At 43.0% G+C, this 24,520-nt stretch overlaps 1 protein-coding gene across 3 annotated transcripts in view; it reads left to right on the top strand.

Annotated features, from left to right (window-relative positions):
* The window catches only part of NTAQ1 (N-terminal glutamine amidase 1), a 28,354-nt gene extending 4,437 nt beyond the window's left edge, over nucleotides 1–23,917 (top strand). Inside the window, exons 4-6 of one of the 3 annotated variants that reach the window (XM_082674851.1) lie at nucleotides 2,671–2,819; nucleotides 3,442–3,566; nucleotides 23,757–23,917. In XM_082674851.1, the coding sequence (XP_082530977.1) occupies nucleotides 2,671–2,819; nucleotides 3,442–3,566; nucleotides 23,757–23,791 (309 nt within the window). In that variant the 3' untranslated portion in view covers nucleotides 23,792–23,917. Of the gene's footprint in view, nucleotides 1–2,670; nucleotides 2,820–3,441; nucleotides 3,567–8,617; nucleotides 9,291–15,358; nucleotides 15,902–23,756 lie in introns of those variants that run through there. The other 2 variants (XM_082674852.1, XM_082674850.1) reach the window with 2 other exon arrangements.
* Nucleotides 23,918–24,520: the final 603 nt, after the last annotated feature.

The following is a 24,520-nucleotide window of genomic DNA, read 5'->3' as shown; positions in this document are numbered from 1 at the left end:
TTGTTTATGCCTTTTCCTCTCTTTTTTTTTTGGGCTGCGCCTCGTTCCCTGGTCTTAGTTCCCTGACCAGGGGATGAACACACGTTCCCTGCAGTGGAAGTGTGGCGTCTTAAACACTGGACCGCCAGGGAAGTCCCTGTTTGTGCTTTTCCACAAGTTGTGTCCTCCTTCTGGGAAGCTCTCCCCTTCAGGCAAGAGGCAGTGACGGCAGCCTTTCCTCAGTGAAATGCTCCTTAGCAGTTGCCTGCCTTTTCCTCCCCGCCCACACACCCCTTGCCTTGGTTGGCTTTTTTTTTTTGTGGTACGCGGGCCTCTCACTGCTGTGGCCTCTCCCTTTGCGGAGCACAGGCTCCGGACGCGCAGGCTCAGCGGCCATGGCTCACGGGCCCAGCTGCTCCGCGGCATGTGGGATCTTCCCGGACCGGGGCACGAACCCGTGTCCCCTGCATCAGCAGGTGGACTCTCAACCACTGCGCCACCAGGGAAGCCCTTGGTTGGCTTTTTATAAGGCTGATTATTTACATAGTAGTCTCATTAATTCTCTCAGTAATACTGTGAGGTAGACACCACAGTTATCTCCGTCCTGTAGAGGAGGAAGCTGGCTAGTGGTGGGGCTGAGGCTGAGCCAGGTGACCCCGCTTCAGGCGCCTGTGCCTGCACGCTCTCCCACCTCTGCTGAATTACCTCATCATCTCACCGTTCTGCAGCAGTTGACCTGTGTTTCCCCCTCGCTTCTCTAGGAACTCCTTGAGGGTAAGGACCTATCTTTCTCATCTTCATATCTGTATTTTAATAGCATGGTTTCCCACAAAAAAATAAGGAGTACATATTTAAAAAAAAAACTGTAATATAGGATAGAAGATGTCAAGAGAGAAACAAATTTTGGATACGGCGGAGACTGCTTCTGGCAGGGGTGGGAAAAGATGAAAGATGGGCTCATGGGGAAGAAAGCATTTGAGTTGGAGCTTGAGTGACAGATGTGGGGAGAGCGGAGGAGAAGGTGGTGCAGATGGGGCCGAGTAACGTGAGCAAGCCTGGGGGAAGGGAGTCGTGGACTGTTACCGGGGGAGCAGCGCTTAGTTCATGTATCTGGAGGGTAGGATGCATTAAGGGGAGGACAGGGAATAAGCTTTCATTTCTGATGCTATTCTGATTTCTAAGATAGAACTGGAGCCAAAGGAAGCACTTTCAGCTCTGATGGTACAACATCTCCAGTCTCAATTATGTTCCCCACCTCACAGGGTCAAATGAAACATTGTTTGAGAAAGTGCTTTGTAAGCTCTGAAGTACTAGAAATATCAGATGGTATTTCTAACATTGTATTGATGTGATTGAACTTTTTATCTCGCAGTGCTGTTCTCTGTGAGAGCATTTTTCTTCTGAGGAGCTCTAAGCATCACACTGCCCTCATGTCCATTGATAAACCTCCCTGACGTCCCTTCCAGCCCTTAGCTGGTTTGGGCAGTGCCCCGTGTCCGGGAGTGAGAGTGAGAATTCACCTGTGCGCTGGGACCCAGCTGTGCAGGAGAAGCTCTCTGTATTCTTCTTCCTTAATGGCTACATATTAGGGCTTGGCTGACTTAAAACCAATAACAACCGCATTTTAAAGTCCTTCCCCTCTCCAGGCTCACCTCAAGCTGTCCCGTTTGTTAATGGTTTGGAGGATATCCTTGTAGACTTTTTTCTCTGTACTCATATGCATGCATGTGTACTTCTGAATGCACATGTCTGTCTTTATATACACATAAATTAAAAAAATAATAAAATAATATACATAATCTGCAATTTGCTTTTTCCATCCAACTGTGTAACATGGACTTAGTCCAATTTCCACAAAAATTTACCTACTTCTCTTTAGCAGCTGCGTAGGACTCCATCTTATGACTGCATCGTGGTTTGTTAACCATTCCCCTCTTGGTGGACTTCTGGTTGTTTCTGAATTTTCAGTGTTATAAACAGTGCTGCAGAGATTTGCTTTGTTTATATACCTTTACATGCATGTGGCCATTTTTCTATAGGCTGGATCCCTAATGGTAAAATTGCTGGATCGAAAGGTGAACATTTAATGTACATGAACATTTCCACTATTTGACTGTTCCCTGTCGCTGGACATTTGGTCTGTTTTCAGGGTTTTGTGTTTGCTTTATTTTGCTATTATAAGGAGGACTGTCTTAGTCTTGTATATGGTTTTTTGTTTGTTGTTAAGCCTTCAACTTTATTTTTTTTAAGATTTATTATTTATTTTATTTATTTTTGGCTGTGTCGGGTCTTAGTTGCTGTACGTGGTATCTTCGTTGAGGCATGTGGGATCTTTTGTTGGGGCATGCGGGCTGCTCTCTAGTTATGGTGTGCGGGTTTTCTCTCTCTAGCTGTGGCGCACAGGTTCCAGAGCACATGGGCTCTGTAGTTTGTGGCATGCAGGCTCTCTAATTGGGGCGTGCGAGCTCAGTAGTTGTGGCGCACGGGCTTAGTTGCCCTGCAGCATGTGGGATCTTAGTTCCCTGACCAGGGATTGAACCCATGTCCCCTGCATTGTAAGGATTCTTTACCACTGGACCACCAGGGAAGTCCCTTGTATCTGTTTTTGATGATATATATGCATTATTACTATAACCTTGGAATACACCATCATAAGGTAACCTGGTTAACTTCAGCAACTTTTACTTCTAGGATTACCATGTTGTCTTGCTTCATGTTTCAAGTGGAGGACAGAGCTTCATTTATGATCTTGACACTGTCCTGCCATTTCCCTGCCCCTTTGATACTTATGTGGAAGATGCCTTTAAGTCTGATGAGGACATCCATCCACAGTTCAGAAGGTGAGGAAATTCAGGGTGGATTTACCTTACTTTCTGAAGTTGGACCTTGACAATTAGACAGTTACTTTGGGTGTTTGTTTTTGCATTGGTTTTGTAAAGATCACTTGTCTTCACCATTGAGTTGATGTTTGAGAATCATGTGCTCTACAGAAGATTCAAAATGTTTTAAAGTTTTAAAGGTTGTCCGTTGTATAAAAGGTTGGCAGTCTTTAAAAATTTGTGTGATGAGATCCAGAACATTTTCCAACAGTCGTTTTGGGCATTTCTCTCATACTCTTCGTTTTGGGTGGGTGGTTGGTTGGTGGCGGAGCTGGATGCCTGGCGATGACAGAAGTCAGAGGGCTGTGACGGCAGCACCCAGACATTACGCCCTCTGCCCCTCGTACATAACACTGAGCAAGTAAAGGCAACCGGCTGTACTTCCATGCCTTTGTAGTTTGGGATTTCAGCTGATCATTTCTCATGGCGTCTTTAACAGGTATTAAAGCTATATATATATTTGTGTGTCACTAATAGTACAGAAATGCCTGTCTAGTTTTGTGCATGTCATAGAAAATGAGTCTATATGAGAATTGAGTTAGAATTTCAACTGTGATATAAATGAATGTTGGTTTATGTACAGGAAATTTAGAGTGATCCGCGCAGATTCATATTTGAAGAACTTTGCTTCTGACCGATCTCACATGAAAGACTCCAGTGGGAACTGGAGAGAACCTCCTCCATCATATCCCTGCATTGAGACTGGAGGTGAGCCAAGGACGCCCTCTCAGAGGGGTTTCCCATCACTTTGCAGATGAGCGTGTTCCCTTAACCAAGGACAAGAAGTGCATTGTTCTTTGGGTAAGACTCCCTGAGTGGTAAGAGGTAAGAGGGAGTATAGTTCTTATATTTATCAGATTCAGAAATTAAGGCACAGAGAGCAGCACCGGAAGGCACCAGAACTCATGGGAGAGGCAAAGCATGAGGGAGCCGAACCATGACCCCGTTGCTGGAATGTTGGGTGTACCTGCTGCTCGCGCCCTGGACTTGGGGAGATCTGCGTGTTTGTGCCGCTTAACGGGGGGACTAGTAGCGCCTTGCCGTGGTGGGTGTCATGTGATGGTGAAGGAAGTCCCCATTGCATCTTTGGGATATGTGAAATGTCGTTTCACTGACTCTGTGACAAAATCTGCATTAGAAGGAGGTGAGAGCTAGCAGGTTTTACTGCCCCACTCGTCTCATTTCTGTGCTTTCAGGCATCAGTCCAGTTACGAATTTCTTGAGACTTAAGTAGGTAAAGGATTCTTCACCGTGTTACTATTGTTTGGCATTCACCTGAGTTGGAAACATTATTTATGGTGAGAATTAATTTGCAACGTTGCCACTTATTGGTGAAACATCCTCTGAGTCAAAATGCTCTGTAAGCCGTGAAGGATGCCAGAAAAATAGGACATTAGTATTCAGAGTTCAGCAGGGGAGAAAGTAAAAAATATATTTGGTGTATTTGAAGTGAGTGAACACTGAAAGAGGATTCCAGCTCTGATTTTTGAGGCTCTCTGTGAAAAGCTCTCATGATTTTTAAAGTTTATATTGGAGTTTCTTTGGGTTCACCAACCTGGTTCCCAGCTTCAGCATTAGAATTGGGATAGCTCAGGTCAGGAAAAGGCATCATGGGTCTTGCTTTCAGTCTCACACATCCTGCTGCACGGCGTGGTCTGGACAATGCTTGCATGGCTCCCTGTTTCTCTTTTACATGTGAGCACTAACACAGAGCCTGACATGTCGTGGACCTTCAGTAAACACCTTGTCAGCCCCGGTCGTTCCTTTGGGTTTTAATGACTACTTCCCAAGAGGTGCCTGGCAAAGGTGCCAGGCTTTGTGCCAACCCCTTCTATGTAACTAGCTCATCAGGGGCCTCCTGAGGTTGATATTGGAACTCAAAGGAATCTGCTCTGAATGTGGGGTAAACATACTGGTTTCTCGTGTAGTAATTTAACCACATGTTCATGTTCTCTCGTGTGGTAAATCCATTACTTCAAGCCCTGTGTTTATCAAAGGTATGTATTTGAAGTTAGGAGACAGAGGAATTACCTTTAGCTAATTAGTATTGCTTTATATAAAAAAAAAAGCTTAAAAAAGAAAAAAAATGGTTCAAGAAGACATCAAACTTTAAACTGATGCAGCTTTGTTTTTTTCATAGCAGTTTTCCTTGGTCCCCTGCATTTAGTTATGGAATTGGCCTTTAGGGCTTAAAATTTAGTACATTTGATGTGTTGCACATTACAATAAAGCCTATACATTTAATAATTTTGGTGGTCATGTGTCTGCAGGCTCACTATTTTCAATTCAGCATTTAGTGTATTTTAAATAAAGGAACTCTTTTTTTTTTTTTCTCCCCTCCCTGAAAAAAGAAGGAAACGGAGAGTCACAGTCTTGCAGCCTTGCTCTGAAGGCTCAGTTCCAGTACCAGCTACAGATGGTTCAGTTCTTAAGGACGTTTCCCAAGTCTTGGGCTGAGTTATAGGGTCTACCATATTTGTCCCGTTCTCTTTCTGAGCCCTTTGCTGCCTTTTGTCCGCATTTACCTCTCATATCCTTGTCTCAGATGACGTGTTATAGTAACACTGGCTAATTTGAGCCCAGCTGGAGGACCAGTGTTATGTAAACAGAAATGTTGTAGTGCCTCTTGGGGAGATTATAGGCAAGTGCTGATTTGTTATACATTTATCTTTAAAAATTAAAAAAATTCTTATTTTATTTTTATATGTTATTAGGTAATGAATGCTTGCAGATCGTAATCCTCTTTTATTTACTTACATTAAAAAGCCCTAGAAAATGAATACAGTTGTATTTCAGAAGTTGAGGTTTCCTTTAGCCATTTCTTAAAGATTTTAGCTGACTTACATGGAGTCTGGCATCTACCCCAGGTAAGCAAGAACTTTTGCCCCATCTCTCCTGGGAGGCGCCTGTTTTTACTTTATTTTGGATTCCTTGGTCATCGTGCATCCCTGGCCCTCTGATGACTTCAACAGAAGTCCTGCTTTTGCTGATTATCTAGCTTTTCTTGTTGTAAGGGTGGGAATGACTCTGTTTCTAGTTTTCTGTATCCTAAGTGCTTACCTTCACATTTGAAAGATATATTTGTTGGGTAATGTATGCTAGTTTTACATGTTTTTTCTTTCCGTTTTTTAAAGGTGTCTCGCTTGTTTTCTGCTTGCTGAGTTTCTGATCAAGGAGCATGCCGTTGTTCTTGTGTTTGCTTCTCTAAATGCAGTGTGCTCTGGCTGCTTTTTAAGGTTTTCTCTCTATCTCTCGATTTCAGGGATTTGGTTGTGATGGACGGTAGCATAGTTTGCTTTAGGCTTATTCAGCTTGAGGTTTGTTAAGATTCTTAGATTGCGGGATTTATAGTTTTCATCGAATTTGGAAACATTTGGCCAGTACCTCTTCAAATATTTTTTCTGACCTCTCCCCCTTTTTAAAAAAAATTCTTGTCCTTCCCCTACACGTATGTTAGATGGCTTGTTACTTCTCTTAGGTCAATGATGTTCATTTTTTTTCAGACTTTTTCTGTATGTGCTTCATTTTGAATAATTATTTTGTCTGTAAATTTATTGATCTTTTCTTCTTCATTAACTCATTTGCTGTTAACCCCATCCAGTGCTTTTTTTTTTTCATTGTACATATTTTATTTTTTCATCTCTAGACATTCCATTTGGGGCTGATCTAATATCTTCCATTTCCTTCTTTGTCATGCTCATGTTTTACTCTACCCTTTTGAGTATACAGAGCATGTTTATAATAGCTGGTCCTTGTCTGCTGATTCTGTTATCTCTGTCGTTTCTGTCTGTGAATGTTGATTGAGTTTTCTCCTGGCGTTGAGTCATATTTTCCTGTTTCTTTGTGTGATTCGTAATACTTGGTTGGGTGCCGGGCTTTGTGAATTTGAGGTACTTTTAAAAACAGTGTTGGATTTGGTTCTGTCATGCACTTAAATTCCTGGGGGTCAGCTGGATCCTTTCAGGGCTTGGTTTTAGGCTTTTTTAGTGCAGGTTTGAAGCAGCCTTTCACCCAGGGCTAATTTAGCCCCACTGCTTTGGTGTGACCCTTCTGAGGATTCTACCAAATGCCCAGGTGTTGTGAGTTCTCTCTACCCTGGCTGGTGGGGACCATGGAAGTTCTGGGAGTTATTAGACTGACTGCTTTACGGTGCTTCTTTCCTGGCCTTATGAGATTAGTCCTTAACCAAAGACTTAGGGGTAGAGGAGTGAGTTCCCTCTGCAGAAATCCGGGACACTCTCTGCGTAGTCCTCTCCTCTCCCACACTATGTCCCTCACATGTAGCTGCCAGGCCCTCCTGAACTTAGAGCTCTGTCTTCCCATTGGCGGGAAAAACTCCCATGCTGTTTGTGTCCCTGCCTCCGTGCTGTGGTCTGGAAACAGCCCTCCGGGCAGTGAGCTGGAGGGATCCTACAGCTCCTGCCCTTGTTTCTCTTTTCTTAGCAGTCAGTCGTGTGTTGCCCATTGTCTGGTGTCTGGAAACAGTTGCTAAATATATTTTGTCCACTTTTCTGGCAGTTTATGGTGGAAGTGCAGTTCCCATAACAGTTCTTTGATGAGTAGAAGCATCCCTGTATACACTTAAAAATTTGTAGTATGGAAAATTTTAATCATATACAAAACTAGGCAGAACAGTAGACTTTCAGCAGTTATCAGCTCATGGCTGATATCCCATCCACTTATATCCCATCTACTTTCCCCCTTCTTGTATTATGTTGAAGCAAATTCCAGATATTATATCCTTTCAACTCTAAATATTTCAGTATGGATCTCTAAAATATAAGGATTAATTTAAAAAATACGTGACCACAATGCCATTATTACATCTAAAAAAATTAACAATAATTCTTTAAAATCAACATATATCTCTGTAGTCAGTGTTGAGATTATCACAGTTATCTCATGAAGTCATAATCTTTTTTCATGTAGTTTGTTCATGTGAATCAAGGTCCAGATAAAGCCCCCCCGTCGTGCTTGGTTGGTATGTGTCTCTTTAGGGTCTTTTTTAATATGTAGAGATTCCTAGTCCCACTCTTTTTTTTTTTTCTTGTAATTTATTTGTTGAAGAAATGAATCTGGGAGAAATGGTCTGGATTTTGCTGATTGTATCCTTTTGTATCCTCTGTATTTCCTGTAAATTGGCAGCTGTATCCAGTAAACTGGCAGTTTGCTTATTTATGCATTTTTTCATTTAACTTTTTATTTTGGAATAACTTTAGATTGCTAGGGAATTGGTTAAAACAGTACAGAGAGCTCCTATATACCCCTTACTCAGATTCCAGGGGGATCTGAGAAAAACCATAGTGTAATTATCTAAATCAAGAAAATAATAAATCAGTAGGAAAATATTGACACAGTACTGTTAACGTATAGACCTTACTTAAATTTTGTAACTTTTCCTCCTATTTCTGTTTTCTGGTCCAGAATCTAACTCAGGATATTACATGTAGTTGTCATGTCTCCTCATCTCATTCTCTTTCAGTCTGTGACAATTTTTTTTTTTTCTTCCTTACAACTTTTACCCTTTTGAAGGGTACTGGTCATTGACTATGAATAGTGTCCCTCAGTTTGGGTTTGTGTGATGTTTTGTCATGATTAGATTGATGTCATACATTTGAGACAAGAATACCAGAGAAGTGATATTGACCCCTTATGAAACATTTGAATAATTTTCCCTACTTTTGGTCTTCTGGGTTGTTTTATTGCTGTTAAGCCAGAATTGTGCTTTCAGTGGACATTTCTTTCATGTATTTTTGTAGATTCCAAAATGAACCTGAATGATTTTATCAGTATGGATCCTGAGGTGGGATGGGGAGCCGTCTACTCACTGTCTGAATTTGTACATCGGTTTGGCAGTCAAAACTACTGAACTTGACCTCTGGATGTAGTGCCATGGAGAAATTCTAGGACGTGAACAATCCACCCCTTCATCTGAGACAGCAAATGTTATGATGGTACATTTGGCTTGGAATTATGCTTTCCTCTTTTAATTCAATTGAGTTGAAGCATAAGTGAACAAAAGAATAGATAGAAAATTTTTTTTTGGTATGTCAGGTTGAAACTTGATGTAGTTGCTCAGATATTCCTACTGCTCCTTTGTTAAAAAATGTGAAGACTTATGCCAGTAATTGCTTTTGTTATGATAAATGTGTGGACTTTGTGTCTGTTTTGGATGGTTCATGTCTCTCCAGCTATACTGTAAGCTCCTTGAGGGTAGGGCTGTAGCCCGTTGCTCTGTGAATCTCTAATGCCCATAAAAGGTGCCCGTAAAATGTTTGCTAGTGACTGTGCTGCTGCCTGAAGAGGGCTGACGTTGTGAGCCCAATCAGCAATAAGTATTAGTCTTTCTGGACCATTCATTCTGTTCTTAGCAAAGATTGCGGCCCTCTCAGGCTTAAGTGTTGCTTGGCCTATTTATATATGTTTTTAAATAAAATTGACCTAAATTAATTTTGTTTTGAAGATTTTGTGTCCCTCTTTGATAATCTGGGATACCCAAGAATGTCTCAATTATAGATGGGAACCATTGCTTTAAAATACTTTGATCAGTCTTCCTTCCTGAAGATGTTTTGGAAATTTGGCTTTCATCATATAATTCCAGATAAAAGATGTTTGGCATTAAACCAGCATATAGCACTAGCTCTCATTCACGTCCTCCATGGTTCTGTTGTAAAAATGAGCAGGTTTCTTATAACAGGGCTGTGCAAACTTTTGCTCTTAGATGAGTCTTCTGCTTACTCCGGAACTTCCATTCAAATCCTCTGCCTTGTGCTCTGGAGGGACACCTGCAATCATTTCCTCAGGAGTCAGTCAGTTAGTCAGTCTAAGGAAAGACCATATATCCATTTGGCTCGGCTGACCTGGAAGATGCTGGGAGAAAGTGAATCAACTTTGGTAAGAGGAATACAAATACAACCTAAATTATTTTTATAATTTAGAGTTAAATACAGACCCTAAACTTAGATAACTTTGTTGAGTTTTAGATGGTCATTTAAAAAGTATGTGACTACACTAAAGAAGATAGATTTTGGCAGGTTGTACCACAGAAATACTTTGCCCTGAGCAAAAGGAATTCAGAGACCCCAAAGGATTGTGATCTGATTTACAAATTGCATTTTTTGGAGCTTTGTTTTTGTTTTTTTTCCCCTGCCAATTTATGAGCAGTTCCCAATCTGGTATTCAAAATTATGTCTAGTGCAGACCAGTCAGACAATCTTGTGTGTGTAAGTTTGAACTTTCCAGCCACCTTGCCTTGAAATTGAAAACCCCCTGCTTCTAACCAGTGTGATGAGCAAGGTTTATAGTTATGTTAACATATCCAGTGGCTGTTGTCATGACTTGTTAGAAGCAATAGAGGACATCTGTTATTTCTACCTACCACTCCTACAGTACCCTTTGGGGAACTCTTCTTTGTGTAGGTCATATATTGTATATAGTCCTAGTGGCCCATAAATAGAGGCTTGTAGCCTAAACCGGGCCAGGCTTAGACCCCACCCCTGGACAAGTCTAGGAATAGCCTGTCACAGTGTTCTCTGGAATTGCTGTATTGACATTAAGAGAGGATAATTCTCTGTCCATCGGGACTGCTGGGCTAGGGCCGCTGGGAGTTTGGGGCTGCTGGTGGGTATCTTGACTGCCACAGAAGAAAGGCCTGCTTGCATAATGCACCCGAGCAGAGCGGGAGCCCCAAGGACATTTCTGAGAGCCTGGATCTTTCTTTGCTTCAAACCAACCCCAATTTCGAACTTGCCAGTTATACAAACCAGTGGGTTCCTTTTTCTCTTCAGTTTGTGTGAGTTGGATCACTGTCATTTTTAACTGAAATGTAAGCTCCCTTGCAAGATTTTTCATCAGAATTGTTGATTTTATCAGGAACTGTTTCTTTTTTTGTCTCTCTGTGCTTAATTTTTCTCTGAGGTCAGGTTTGCCTCTCTTTATACTCAGTATGTGTGAGAGAACTGAATAAATACTGATAAATGCTGTTTGGAAAGAGGAACTTTCAAGAAAAGCAGGGGACTAAAATAGAATTTGTAGTTGACTATGAAAATAAGAGAAATAAGGTATCTCTGAGAATCTGACGGGAAAGCAAATACACAATATAAAATGGCTCCCGGGTCAATAGAACTGACCGTACCTGATTGTGGGTATTACCGTGGCTTTTACAAGTGATTGTGTCTTTCAGAGGAAGGGTTTGTTAGCAGTGGAAGTAAAGACAAACGCTTTTTTGTGTGTGGTTTTTCTCAGTTTAATTTTTAATTATTTAAAAATAGATGGCACATGCATATTGTACAAACGCAAAAGATATAAAAAGGTATATAGTGAAAAGTACTCTTTCCTCCCGTTCTTACCTTCAGTTTTCTGATTTCCCTACCCAGAAACCTGTTTTCAGTTTCTTTTCTATCCTTACAGGAATTTTTTTATGCCCATGGAAGCATATAGCATTATGTATGTATTAAATTCTGGGGGTTTTTTCTTCCCACAAATGGTGACACTCTAAAAGTATTGTTCTGCATTTTACTTTTTTTTTTTTTTTAATTTATTTATTTTTGACTGTGTTGGGTCTTCATTTCTGTGCAAGGGCTTTCTCTAGTTACAGCGAGCGGGGGCCACTCTTCATCGCGGTGCGCGGGCCTCTCACTGTGGCGGCCTCTCTTGTTGCAGAGCACAAGCTCCAGACACGCAGGCTCAGTAGTTGTGGCTCACAGGCCTAGTTGCTCCGTGGTATGTGGGATCTTCCCAGACCAGGGCTCGAACCCGTGTCCCCTGCATTGGCAGGCAGATTCTCAACCACTGCGCCACCAGGGAAGCCCCTGCATTTTACTTTTTAAAGTTAATATATTCGGATATTTTCCAATCAGTACATGTTGAATTTCCTCTCTCCTTTTAAGGGGGGATACACTGTAGTTTGTGGTGTGCATGGTCCATAATTGAGCAGTCCTGAAGTTGTTGTAGTCTTTTGGTATGACCCCCCCCCCAAAAAAAAGGTTCCAGGAGTATTTTTGGCCATGTGTCTTTATAGCAATTTCTGAGATAAATTTTGGAGGTGTAGACTACTAATTGTCTCACCGAATCCATTCTCCTTTTTTTCTAGAAAAAGGGATACAAATGTTTTCTATAAAGGGCCAAACAGTAAATATTTTAGGCTTTGCAGGCTATAAGGTCTCTGCTGTAGCTGCTCAACTTGGACCTTGTAGCTGGTAAGCAGCCATGGACGATATGTAAATGAATGGATGCAGCTGGGCTCCAGGAAAACTTTGATGTGGGGGCTTGATGATTTGACCCCTGGGCTACAGTTTGCTGTGTCTTGTTTCAGAGTCACAGAGGTGCAGCTGGCCTTGTGGCTGCTCTGCCAGGGACTACATTTCCCAGTGTCCTTTGCAGCTAGGTATAGCCATGTGACCAGGTTCTCACCGTAGGAATGTAAGGGGAGGGGTGTGTGTCACTTACAGGGCTGACTTGTGGGACGTTGCCCACCCACTCCTTCACACCTCTCCCCCCTTTCCTGCTGGGTGGTATGATGGTGACTAGAATGACCTTTGGAAGCCACCCACTGAAGATGGCAGAGCCACCATCAACCTGGGTTCCTGAATGACCCCATGGAGCCGAGCTGCAGGCCTGCCTGAAAAGCATATTGTAGAACTGTTCCATAAGAGACACACTTGTGTATTTTTTTTTAAGTCACAGAGCCATTGGTGAGTCTTTAGCCCTCCCCAGTTAATACAGTGCCCATTCAGGACTTGTCACAGGGTATTTCCACTGGGTTGGAAATGAGACTTTGTGATGTTCCATGTGGAGTTGATCCGCGGTGTTTTCGTGCAAGCTGCCCCTTAAGTGTCCTGGAGTGTTTGTGGGATTATTGCCCTTTGCAGAATGTTCAGGAACACCGAATGCAGATATCCATCCATACCTCTTATTTTGCATGAGGTTCGAGAGCCTTGTGGGAAAGAAGCCAAATGAATCCTGTCCTCATTTACAGTTCAGACATGTGTGGGCCTGTCTGATGGACTAGGGGTCCTCAGAGCTATCCTAGCTAGAGGAGAGGAAAACAGATTCCTGAGGGAAAATCACTCTTAAGTGAGGAAGACACCTGGCTGAGTGGACCAGACCTGGCAACGAGGCCTGGTGGTTAGAGGGACCACTGGTGGAAGGTACAGTGTGAGGTGTGCTTCCTCATTGCTCACCCTTCGTGCGGTGCACCCCTTTACTTGCTCTCTCACCCTCTTGAAAGCCCTGTCCTCTGGGAATGAAGGGAAAGAACTGTGTCACTAGGGGCCCAACACGGCTCTATGGGAACCTTGCAAGTAGCTGGTCTTGGGCATCAAAGGAGAACAGTGGAGGCCAGTGGCCTGAGAGGTTGGAATTCTGGTGGTTGAGTGGTTGGCTCAGAGCAATGGAGCAGAAGCATGATAAAGCCTGAAGGCTGTGGCTCTGATTTTCTGTGAATCCCCATTTCATCAGGACTGTTTTTTGGTTGCTGTTCAATTCAAATAAACACTTATTGAGCCTATGTTAAATGGGGGCATGGTTAAGAGAGGCACCTCTTCTGTCTGTGTACAATTCCTGCCACTCTGTTTATCCTCATATGTCTCACTATTCTTGTACAGTTATTCAAACTCCTATAATGGAATGGTAACCTTGTTCAGAAGCTCAGAATCTTCTTAGAAAGTTGTTAGTAGAGTGATGGTCACAGCTAGTGGAGAATCTGCTTCATTTTCTGAAAAAAACAAAACACTGAGCTGGACTTGTTGCTTCCCATGAAGATGCTGGGCTCATCTGGGGCTTCAGTCATAGGCTCTTTAGAAAAACCAGCAATGACGTCTTCTTTACTCCGAAGTTCTTTACTCCAATCTTTACTCCAAAAGTTCTCTGTGGGAAGAGAGTGATAATCAGCGGTGGCCTCAGTGACTTCTTCCTCAGAGCTCAGGGTGTGTAATTTCATCTCAGTAGATAAAGCGAAAGTCTGCACATTCTCCAAATACAAGTCAGTGGTAGTTTCTTCATCTTCAGTGAAGCCTGCCTTGATCAGTGGTCAAGGCTGGTCGGTCAGTGGTCGACTCTAGGTGCGTGATGAATTCCGGGAGTCGTGTGGGGTTGGGCACAGCCAGGGTGAACCCGGCAGAGGGGAGGAGGGCCTTCCTGAGAAGGATGCTGATGCCAGCGGGGAGCACGGGGGCTTGTGAAGGCGAGGAGACTGAGCGTGTCTCCATCTCATCAGGACTTCGAAGTAGAAAATGACCTTATATAGGATTCACAAGCTAGTGGGGGGCTTGCGTACATTCAGTTTATAATAGCAAGCACCCCTGACAATTCATAGAAGTTCTTGGTGAAGAATGCTTATTAAAAAGCTGGACTTAATTTTGGTGAATATGTGCTTAAATCATGAAGAGTTGGGATTACTGTAAAAGTGAAAAGTTTGTACTCACTGGTGGTTGGAAGCCTGGGACATACCAGGTACTTACCATTCGGGGAAGGGGAAGTCATAGTCATTTGCCTTGAATATATTTGGAGAACAGAGTTAGAAGTTACAGGCAGGTTCCCTCCCTCCCTCCCTCCCTCTATCCACCCACCCAGCATGTATTACATGCCTGCTATTTGCAAAGTTAGGCCCTGATGAATGAGGCAGAACTGTCCTAAGAGGAGACATGCAGAGTGCTCTGGTTCAAGGGACAGAACCTCTGTCCTTTATTAGTATGTCTTTTATTACCTCACTTTCATTAGCATGTAAAGCAGAGGGCCAGCCTTTGAGGAGCCTGTTGTATAGAAATCTTTTGGTAAAGACTTGGTACTTAAAGATTGCACTTTGAACAAATGTATAAACCAAAATGAAGGACTTTTCTGTAATTATTTAAAAGGATCTTGAAGGAAGAAGTGATTATTCCAGTACAGAACCAGAAAATTTGGGAACACATGAGCATCCCTAGGACCAGGAAGACAAATCCAGCCTGAACCAGAATTATTCACTTAGTTCCCCTAGTTAGGGGTTACCATCAGCTCTTCAGTGAGCAAGAGCTGGAGACTTATGTTGGCACTATTGCCTCTTCTGTGTAGTAGTTAGTTGTAGGTGTATATCAGTAATATATAGTTGAGTCTATAGTACTCATTCTGGAGGCTAGTGACAGTTTCTCTGAGCAAGTCCTTTTGCCACCTTCATAGGACACTGAGTGAAAGAAGCTGTCTAGTTATAACTGCAGTGAGGTGTTCAGGCTGAGTGCTGTAAATATTATAGACCAGCTTCTGATACTCAGTGTGGGCAAAAGGTGCTAAGTAGTCCCCCATACTGCATTATCTTTCAGCATGTGGCACACAGTAGATGCTCAATAAACATTTGCTACATGAACGAATATATATTTATGAGGTTCTCTCAGTGTGTTTCCATTAGCGCTGCTAGTTATAAAATCGATGAAATGATGTGTAGTTGTGCACATAAAACAGCTGCAGTCAGTCGATTAGGTTGAATTTGGTTGTGAGACAACTATTACCACCGTTTTTTCTCTTGGCAGAGAAATGACAGAAATGCGCTGTGGGAGGGCTTCTCTCTCAGCCTATTCTTTTGCCCTTTGTCCCACTGTGCTCCCTCCCAATCCTGTTTGGACATTATTTGTGCCGTTTCTAAGAAGAGGATTCAGAAGTGTCCCAACTAATGAGAACATTTTGTCAGGGTATCTACTTCCCTGTGGGCCATGACTGAAGAAACAGAGGGAAGGAACGATACACCATACCCCTGTATTTCACCATGGTGAACTGCAGGGTAAATTTAGCCCCTTGTAATATAGCAAGGGTGCTATGGCTTGAATATTTGTATCCCCCCACCCCACTCCCCGAATTCATATGGTGTAATCCTAACCCCCAGAGGTGGTGGTATTAGGAGGTGGTGTGTGTGTGTGTGTGTGTGTGTGTGTGTGTGTGTGTGTGTGTGTGAGTGAGTGATTAGATTAGATTAGGAGGGTGGGGCCCTCATGAATGGGGTTAGTGGTGCTAGAAAAGAGATCCCCCGAAGCTCCTTCTGCTCTGTGAGGACACAACAAGAAGTCTGCGACCTGTGATTTTACCCAACCATGCTGGCACCCTGATTGGACTTGCAGCCTCCAGAACTGTGAGCAATAAATTTCTGTTGCTTATAAGCTACCCAGTCTGTGGTATTTTGTTATAGCAGCCCAAATGGACTAAGACAAAGGGTTCCTAACCTGGAGTCCTAACACACATTGAGTGTGTATATGAGTATATTTTCCTGGAGAGAGGACACATAGCTTGTATTACCTATTTATTCATTTAACAATATTTATTATTATTTTTATCTATTGAGGGCCTACTCTATAACCTTAGGCTCCAGGTTAGATGCTGGTAACTGAAACCAGAATAGCTTTTGCTCTCTTGTAGCTTATAGGCTGATGATGGAGACTGACATCAATCAAAGAATCACACACAGATGGCTGTACAATTGCAACTGTGAAAGTGCTGTCAAGGAATGGTACCAGTTCTATGAGAACATGTAATGGGGGAAATTAGCTGGTTAAAGGGGGTTGGGAGGCTTCTTGAGGAAGTGTTTTATCCTTTCAAACAAATAGCTCCTACTAGGTGCCAAGCACTGTTCCTGCCCTGGTGATTGAGCAGTGAAGAAAACAAGCCCCTGCACTCATAGAGCTCACATTCTGGTGGAGAAGACAGACAATGGACACATACTGTGTGTGGAAGAATGGTTGCTGTTTACCGAATTGGAGAAGATGGTGGGTGGACTGCTTCTGGGGAGGAAGGTCAGGAGTTTTATTTTGGACAATCTTAAATTTGAGATGCCAGTTCGATGTCTAAGAGGAGATGTCAGATAGGAGTTGGATAAAGGAGACTGGGATTCAGGGCAGATGTTCAGGCTGGGAGTATGAAATGGGGAGACCTCAGTTAATAGACGGTATTTAAAGGCACAGGACTCAGAAGATCACTGAGAGAATGAGTGTAGACAGAAAAGAAGTAGGGGGACATAGCCCTGGGAGCTTTTACATTTAGAGGTCAGGAGATGAAGGGACACCAGAAGGAGGACAGAGGGAGGGGTTGGTCAGGGAGGGAAGAGAAGACAAGGAAAGCTCAGAGAAGAAAGTGATTCAGCAGGGACAGAGGGCTCTGACACATCAGATGTTGATGATCAGTTGAGTAAGCTGAGGACTGAGATGACCGTTGGCTTCGGCAATGTCTTCAGAGCAAGTTCAGAGGAGTGATGGGGATGAAAGCCTACTTGGAATGGTTCAGGAGGGAAAGGGAAGAAGGAGGCAGAGTGGTATGGTAAAAGGAACAGAGAAGTGGGGCAGTACTGGAGGGGGACATGGGTCAAGGGGGACAGCTCTGAACCTGGCCGTCACCCAGTTCTGCCTTTATAATGAACAAATTTACCATTTCTAGCCCTCCAGAGAGACTTCTAGGGACATCAGAGACCTGTCCTCTAGGCCTGTTGTTCTCATGCAGGGCAAACACTGCTCTGTTCTTGACTAGATCCATCCCTTGGTTCATGCAGCCTTCCTCAGCATTAAGATGGAGGAAAGAAAGCTGGATACCCCCAGAGGTATAGTCATCTCTTGGTACCTGTGGGGGATTGTTTCCAGGATCCCCCACGGATACCACGCTCCATGGTTGCTCCCTCATGTAAAATGGCACAATACAGTCGGCCCTCCATGGGTTCCACATCAGTGGACTCAACCAACCGTGGGTGGAAAGCTGCAGATTGAAATCCACAAATGCGGAACCTGTGGATAGCGGGCCGGCTGTATTTCATCAATGCAATTCCTATCAAATTACCAATGGCATTCTTCACAGAACTAAAACCAAAAAAAATCTTAAAATTTGTATGGAGACATAGAAGACCCTGAATAGCCAAAGCAATCTTGAGGGAAAAAAATGGAGCTGGAGGGATCAGGCTCCATTACTTCAGACTGTACTACAGAGCTACCGTAATCAAGACAGTATGGTACTGGCACAAAAACAGAAATATAGATCAATGGAACAAGATAGAAAGCCCAGAGATAAACCCACGCACCTGTGGTCAACTAATGTATGACAAAGGAGGCAAGAATATACAATGGAGAAAAGACAGCCTCTTCAATAAGTGGTGCTGGGAAAACTGGACAGCTACATGTAAAAGAATGAAATTAGAACACTCCCTAACACCATACACAAAAATAAACTCAAAATGGATTAAAGACCTAAATGTAAGGCCAGAAACTATCAAACTCTTAGAGGAAAACAGGAAGAACCCTCTCTGACATAAATTACAGCGAGATCTTTTTTGACCCATCTTCTAGAGTAATGGAAATAAAAATAAGCAAATGGGACCTAATGAAACTTAAAAGCTTTTCCACAGCAAAGGAAACCATAAGATGAAAAGACAACCCTCAGAATGGGAGAAAATATTTGTGACTGAATCAACGGACAAAGGATTAATCTCCAAAATTTACAAGCAGCTCATGCAGCTCAATATCAAAAAAACAACCCAATCCAAAAATGGGCAGAAGACCTAAATAGACATTTCTCCAAAGAAGATATACAGGTGGCCAACAAACGCATGAAAGGATGCTCAACATCACTAATCATTAGAGAAATGCAAATCAAAACTACAATGAGATATCACCTCACACTGGTCAGAATGGCCATCATCAAAAAATCTACAAACAGCAAATGCTGGAGAGGGTGTGGAGAAAAGGGAACCCTCTTGCACTGTTGGTGGGAATGTAAATTGATACAGCTACTAGGGAGAACAGTATGGAGGTTCCTTAAAAAACTAAAAATAGAATTACCATATGACCCAGCAATCCCACTACTGGGCATATATCCAGAGAAAACCATAACTTAAAAAGACACATGTGGGCTTCCCTGGTGGCGCAGTGGTTGAGAGTCTGCCTGCTGATGAAGGGACACGGGTTTGTGCCCCGGTCTGGGAAGGTGCTGCGTGCCGTGGAGCGGCTGGGCCCGTGAGCCATGGCCGCTGAGCCTGCGCATCTGGAGCCTGTGCTCCACAACGGGAGAGGCCACAACAGAGAGAGGCCCGTGTACCAAAAAAAAAAAAAAAAAAAAAAAAGACATGCACCCCAGTGTTCATTGCAGCACTATTTACGATAGCCATGTCATGGAAGCAACCTAAATGCCCATTGACAGGCAAATGGATAAAGAAGATGTGGTACATATATACAATGGAATATTACTCAGCCATAAAAAGTGGGTCATTTGTAGAGACACAGATGAACCTAGAGGCTGTCATACAGAGTGAAGTAAGTCAGAGAAAAACATATCGTCTATTAACGCATATATGTGGAATTTAGAAAAATGGTACAGGTGAACCTGTTTGCAAGGCAGAAATAGAGACACAGATGTAGAGAACAAATGCATGGACACCAAGGGCGGAAAAGGTAGCGGGATGAATTGGGAGATTGGGATTGACATATATACACTAGTATGAATAAAATAGATGACTAATGAGAATCTGCTGTATAGCACAGGGAACTCCACTTCGCTGTATGGTGGAAACTAACACAACATTGTAAAACAACTATACCCCAATTAAAAAAATAAATAAAAATAAGGAAAAAAAAAAGTGCACAGATGTGGAACCGGTGGAGAGCGGGCCGGCTGTGTTTCATCCGGGTCGTGGAGAAGCCTTGCCACCACCACTCATAGGTTCCCTCCTTTTTTCCTTGTCCCCTTCCCACCTTTCAGTGTTTTTTGCACAAAGCAGCCAGAGTGATCTTTTAAAAATATAAACCAGATCATCTCACTTCCCTTCTTTAAAACCACCAGCATCACCACTTCACACTGGCTTCAACATGTACTTAAGGTAAAATCCACTGTTCTTACTCTGGCCCACAAGGCCCTGCGGGGTCTGATTGGCTGCCTCTGTGATTCCAGCTTCACCACTCCCAGCCATTCCCCGTCCTGCCTCCCCTGTGACGTTTCTGTCTCCGAGCAGGATGAACTCATTCCTTCCTTAGGGACCTCACATTCCATTTGCTCTGATTTGACCCTTTCGCCCCGTATTTTCTCTTGGCTGTTAGCTCCCTGACAGGTCAACTAATCCTTCCCTGGTCATGTGTCGGAAGCTGCCTGCCCCAGTCAGTGTCAGGCTACTTCACCACTTTTTTCCTTCATAGCAATTATCACTATCTGAAATGATTTTGTGTATTTATTTGTGTAAAGTCTGTTTTCTATTTCTTTTCACTAGCCTGTGAGCTCTCTCTGCCTTGCCTAGTACAGTGTCTGCCACAGTGTAGGCACGCAACAAACGTGCCTCAAGTATTTAATGAAGGAACAATTCCTGTTACTGCAGGGGTCTGGAAGGTCAGGTCTCCTCCCATCCCCTGCAGGATCTCTGGGTAATGCTGTTAAAGTGCTGCTAAATTCTTGCTCTTTGCATTTTTCCCTTTGACTGGATTTTGTTCTTTTTTCAGATTATACCTGTCCTTTTGCAAACAGTACTGTTTAGAAAAGGTATATAATTCTCGTTTAGGTTGTACTGTCCTTTTTCTTTAGCAGTCTCGCAAGCCTCCACTCTAAGCCTTACTATTCTTTCACCTTTTGGTCTAGAAAGCACATTACAGATGACTTCCAGAGATAGCAGAGATTATCACGAGTTGATTGAATCATTGTCACTGTCACATTCTTGGTGGGTTCCTCACTCTGGTCACCTGTTGCAAACATATATTGAAAGCACCTTGTCCTGTGTGTCTGGTCGTGACAGTTGGGGATCACATTACTTTTTCCTTCCTTCTAAGCTGACCACATAGCCTGGCATCAGAGAAGTAACTATTTCTTTCACCCTCTCAGTCGAAGGAGAGCATGGCTTTCACCATGAGCTACGGCAGGCGCCTGTTAGAGCCAGGCTTTTAATAACATCCATTTGTTATCAAGGGAGCAGTCGTAGCAGAATTTCACTTAGAGTCAGTAGGCAATCTTTCCTGTGGTTTCCATGGGGATCTGGTATTTTAGAGCCATTTCTGGGAAGAACATTGAAAAGAAATTGAGGGGCAAAATGTTAATAACATCACTGTTCTGGCACACACCGTTTCTAGAACCATGGGCAATGGATGAGTCACTTCCCACCCAAGGCCCACAGCGTGCAGAGCTGTGTGTGACCTCCTCAGGGCCAGGTGTGGAGGAGACCTAGTGCCTGCACTCAGAATACAGGAAAAATCAGATTTGAGTCCTTAGTCCCCATTGTAGCTGTGCTTTGTTAGTCACTTGCTGTGTGACCTTGAGGAAGTCACTTAACCTCTCTGGGCCTTCATTGCTTCACTTAAGAAAGAGTTATTTTGAGGCTCAGATGAGATTGTGTGTGTGTGTCTGAGAGAGAGAGAGGGAATTTTTCATAACTCTGAAAGGTAACGTGTTTTGAATAGCTAACACTTAACTGTGTGCCTAGTAGGTGCTAGATAGCCCTTCTAAGTCCTGTATGTGTATTAACCCATTTAATCCTTAAAACAACAATGTAAGGTAGATAACTGTTACTCTCCCCATGTTGCAGATAGGGAAACCAAAGCACAGTGAGTTAAAGTAACTTACCCAAAGCCACATAGCTAGTGAGTGGCAGAGGCAAGGTTTGAATCCAGATAATCCCACGTTAGGACCAGGCTGCCATCATCTTTACCCAGTTCCCAGTTCATCTCCACATTCTGTAAGCAAATTCCAGTTGCTAGAGAGGTGCTCTCTATCGTGGGGCAGGAATGGGGCATCCAGTTTCCCCGTGGCCTGGGCAAAGTGTCTTTCAAAGCTATCTACCTGAATTAACCAACTTTGTAGTTACTGCAAACAATGTTTATCAATTGATTTCAAACTTTTTTAGCTTAAGATTTGTTGGAGAGGTTGTTAAAAAAAAAAAAAAGGCAGATGCTCAGAACCCTCCCTGAGGGATGCTGATTCAGTAAGCATACCAGTCAGGCTTCAGTTGCAGGTAACAGAAGTCACTCTTGCTGCTTGAAGCCGAAAAGGATTTGATTCAAAGTCACAGAGAAGGGAAGCAAACATTTGGAGAGCAGGGTCATTGGGTGTAGCAGCCAGAGATGCTTCACTACTCTCCCTTGGTGCCTGGACCCATGAATTCTGGCAGCACCGTCATGGCTTACTGCATTCTTTAGGACAGGACCTCAGTATCACCAGGTGGTGTCTCCCAGCTGGTACTGTGCCTCAGCCTTCAATAGGTCATTTATTCTACCATCCAGAAGATCAGCTACTTCTGGGTTATGGGGAGCATTGTAAAACCAGAGAATCCTGGGGGCGCCACTTCATTGACTTACTTCTTTTGCTGTAAGTGGATTCGTGATTAGAAGTAATGTTGGCTTTGAGTAAGTCACTTTAACTCACTGTACTTATTTACATGAATCGCCAATGCCAAATTCCATTTCATAGCTTCCTATAATCTGACAGTGGTTGTATTTCCAGATAAACACTTTAGTTAATAGTCATCCTGCTTGTTCCTGATGCTATTGAATGTCAAGAGAACTTACATATAACAGGGATTTTTATTTCAAAACTTGGAATGCAAGATGTACTTCTTAAATATCTTAGGCATTAGGCCTTTTTTTTTTAATTTAAAAAAAAATTTTATTTTTGACTGTCTTGGGTCTTCGTTGCTGCCCGCGGGCCTTCTCTAGTTGCATCAAACGGGGGCTACTCTTCATTGAGGTGCGCAGGCTTCTCGTTGCTATGGCTTCTCTTGTGGAGCACAGGCTCCAGGTGTGAGGGCTTCAGTAGTTATGGGTGGCGGGCTTTAGAGCACAGGCTCAGTAGTTCTGGCGCCCGGGCTGAGTTGCTCCGTGGCATGTGGGATCTTCCCAGACCAGGGCTCAAACCCATGTACCCTGCATCGTCAGGCAGATTCTTAACTACTGCGCCACCAGGGAAGCCCTGCATTAGGCATTTTTAAGTAAACAAAATTACAAAGAAGTGTTGCTGAACTTGATTACATAATTACCTCATTACGGGAAATAATTATTTTGGTCAGTTCTGAACAATATCAATCCTTACAGGAATTAAACCAGAATAAAGTATATACTTGGACTCTTTACTGAGTATTGAAGGAGAAGCCAGGGCTTGTTTTGTATGATTACCTCAGGGTGAAACAGAAAAGATATTTAGTGCATCCTTTAAAAAACAGTGTCACTTTAAAGTGACCCTTTCGCTTTCCCATCCTCTTAGCTCTGTCAATTAAATGATGTTGCCACTTATTAAACTTCTAGGCATCTTGGAAATTTTCAAAAATAAAAAAATCAATTTGTTTCAAACTCTGTGGAAGGCAATCCAGATAATTTATTTGTAAAAAATGACCTATGCGCATACCTTTGGCTTAGTAATTCCCCTTCTAGGAATTTATCTTACAGATATACTGCACATATGTAAGATGATGGATAAACAAGGTTACTCAGTGTAACAACAAAACATTGGAAACCACCTACCGGCTCACCCACTGGGGACTGATGAAATGAGTTATGATATAGCTATGGAAGAAAGCATTATGAAGCTATGAAAACAAATGAGGAAGGTTATGTTTCTTATGCTGAGTAGTGGTGTTTTTATTCTTTATCTTAAGCTTATGTTATATTCTTTTGCATGTATTAGATATTTAGTAAAATTAAATTTAAAAAGCAAGTGAAAAAGTGCATTAAAAGAGAAAAAATATGTATTTGTGTGGAATATCTGAAAGAATATCCAACATCCAAAACAAACTGGTAATGTTAGTGGCCTCTGGACAGGAGAACTGGGTGGCTGGTGTCAGAGGAGGGAGGGAAACTTCATCGTATATCCCTTTGTGTTTTTAAGAGTCGTGAGTCCCGTGAATATATTACTCATTAAAAATAAAAAATGTATAAACCACACCTTCTCTCACTCAAACATTTACCCACATGACTTTTTTTTTTTAATAAACAAACACAGCTTTTAACAGGTACAGCCTCAGATGTTGTCTGTAGTGAAAGCTGCATTGACCAGCAGCACAAAAAACCGGGATGTGTGGCGCACACTTACAGAGATTGCTGGCAGTGTTCACGTGACGAGAGACTGAGGAACGAGGAAGAATTCCCCAAATTGTTTTTCTATTATACTGCTCTTAGCCTTTTGTCCAGCTGTTCTAACCTTTGATTTGACTGCTGTGAATAAAGGTGAGACCTTTAAATGACTGGCTGACGAGCTGTTTGTGCACTGGTGAAGGGTGTTTCGGTGCCTTATATGGCTTTGAGCTGCAGTTTGGGTGCAGGAAGGCTCAGGAAGCATGAGCTCATGCAGAGAGAAAACCTTCTTAGTAGATGTCTCTAGATTTCTCTTAAGAATCTTAAAATTACCCCTTGCGGGAACCCATAGTGATAGCCAACATTTATTGGGCACTCATTTTGTAGCAGGCACTGGTCAAAGCTACTGATTGTGTATAAAATGATTAATCCTTGGACTTCTCTGGTGGCGCAGTGGTTAAGAATCCGCCTGCCAATGCAGGCGACATGGGTTTGAGCCCTGGTCTGGGAAGATCCCACATGCCGCGGAGCAACTAGGCCCGTGCGCCAGAACTACTGAGCCTGTGCTCTAGAGCCCGCGAGCCACAACTACTGAAGCCCGTGCACCTAGAGCCCGTGCTCCGCAACAAGAGAAGCCACCGCGATGAGAAGCCTGCGCGCCACAACAGTAACCCCCGCTCCCTGCAACTAGAG

This window comes from Grampus griseus (genome assembly GCF_964374135.1).
Source record: "Grampus griseus genome assembly, chromosome: 17".
Lineage (NCBI taxonomy): Eukaryota > Metazoa > Chordata > Mammalia > Artiodactyla > Delphinidae > Grampus > Grampus griseus.
This window is presented reverse-complemented; position numbering and strand designations above follow the sequence as displayed.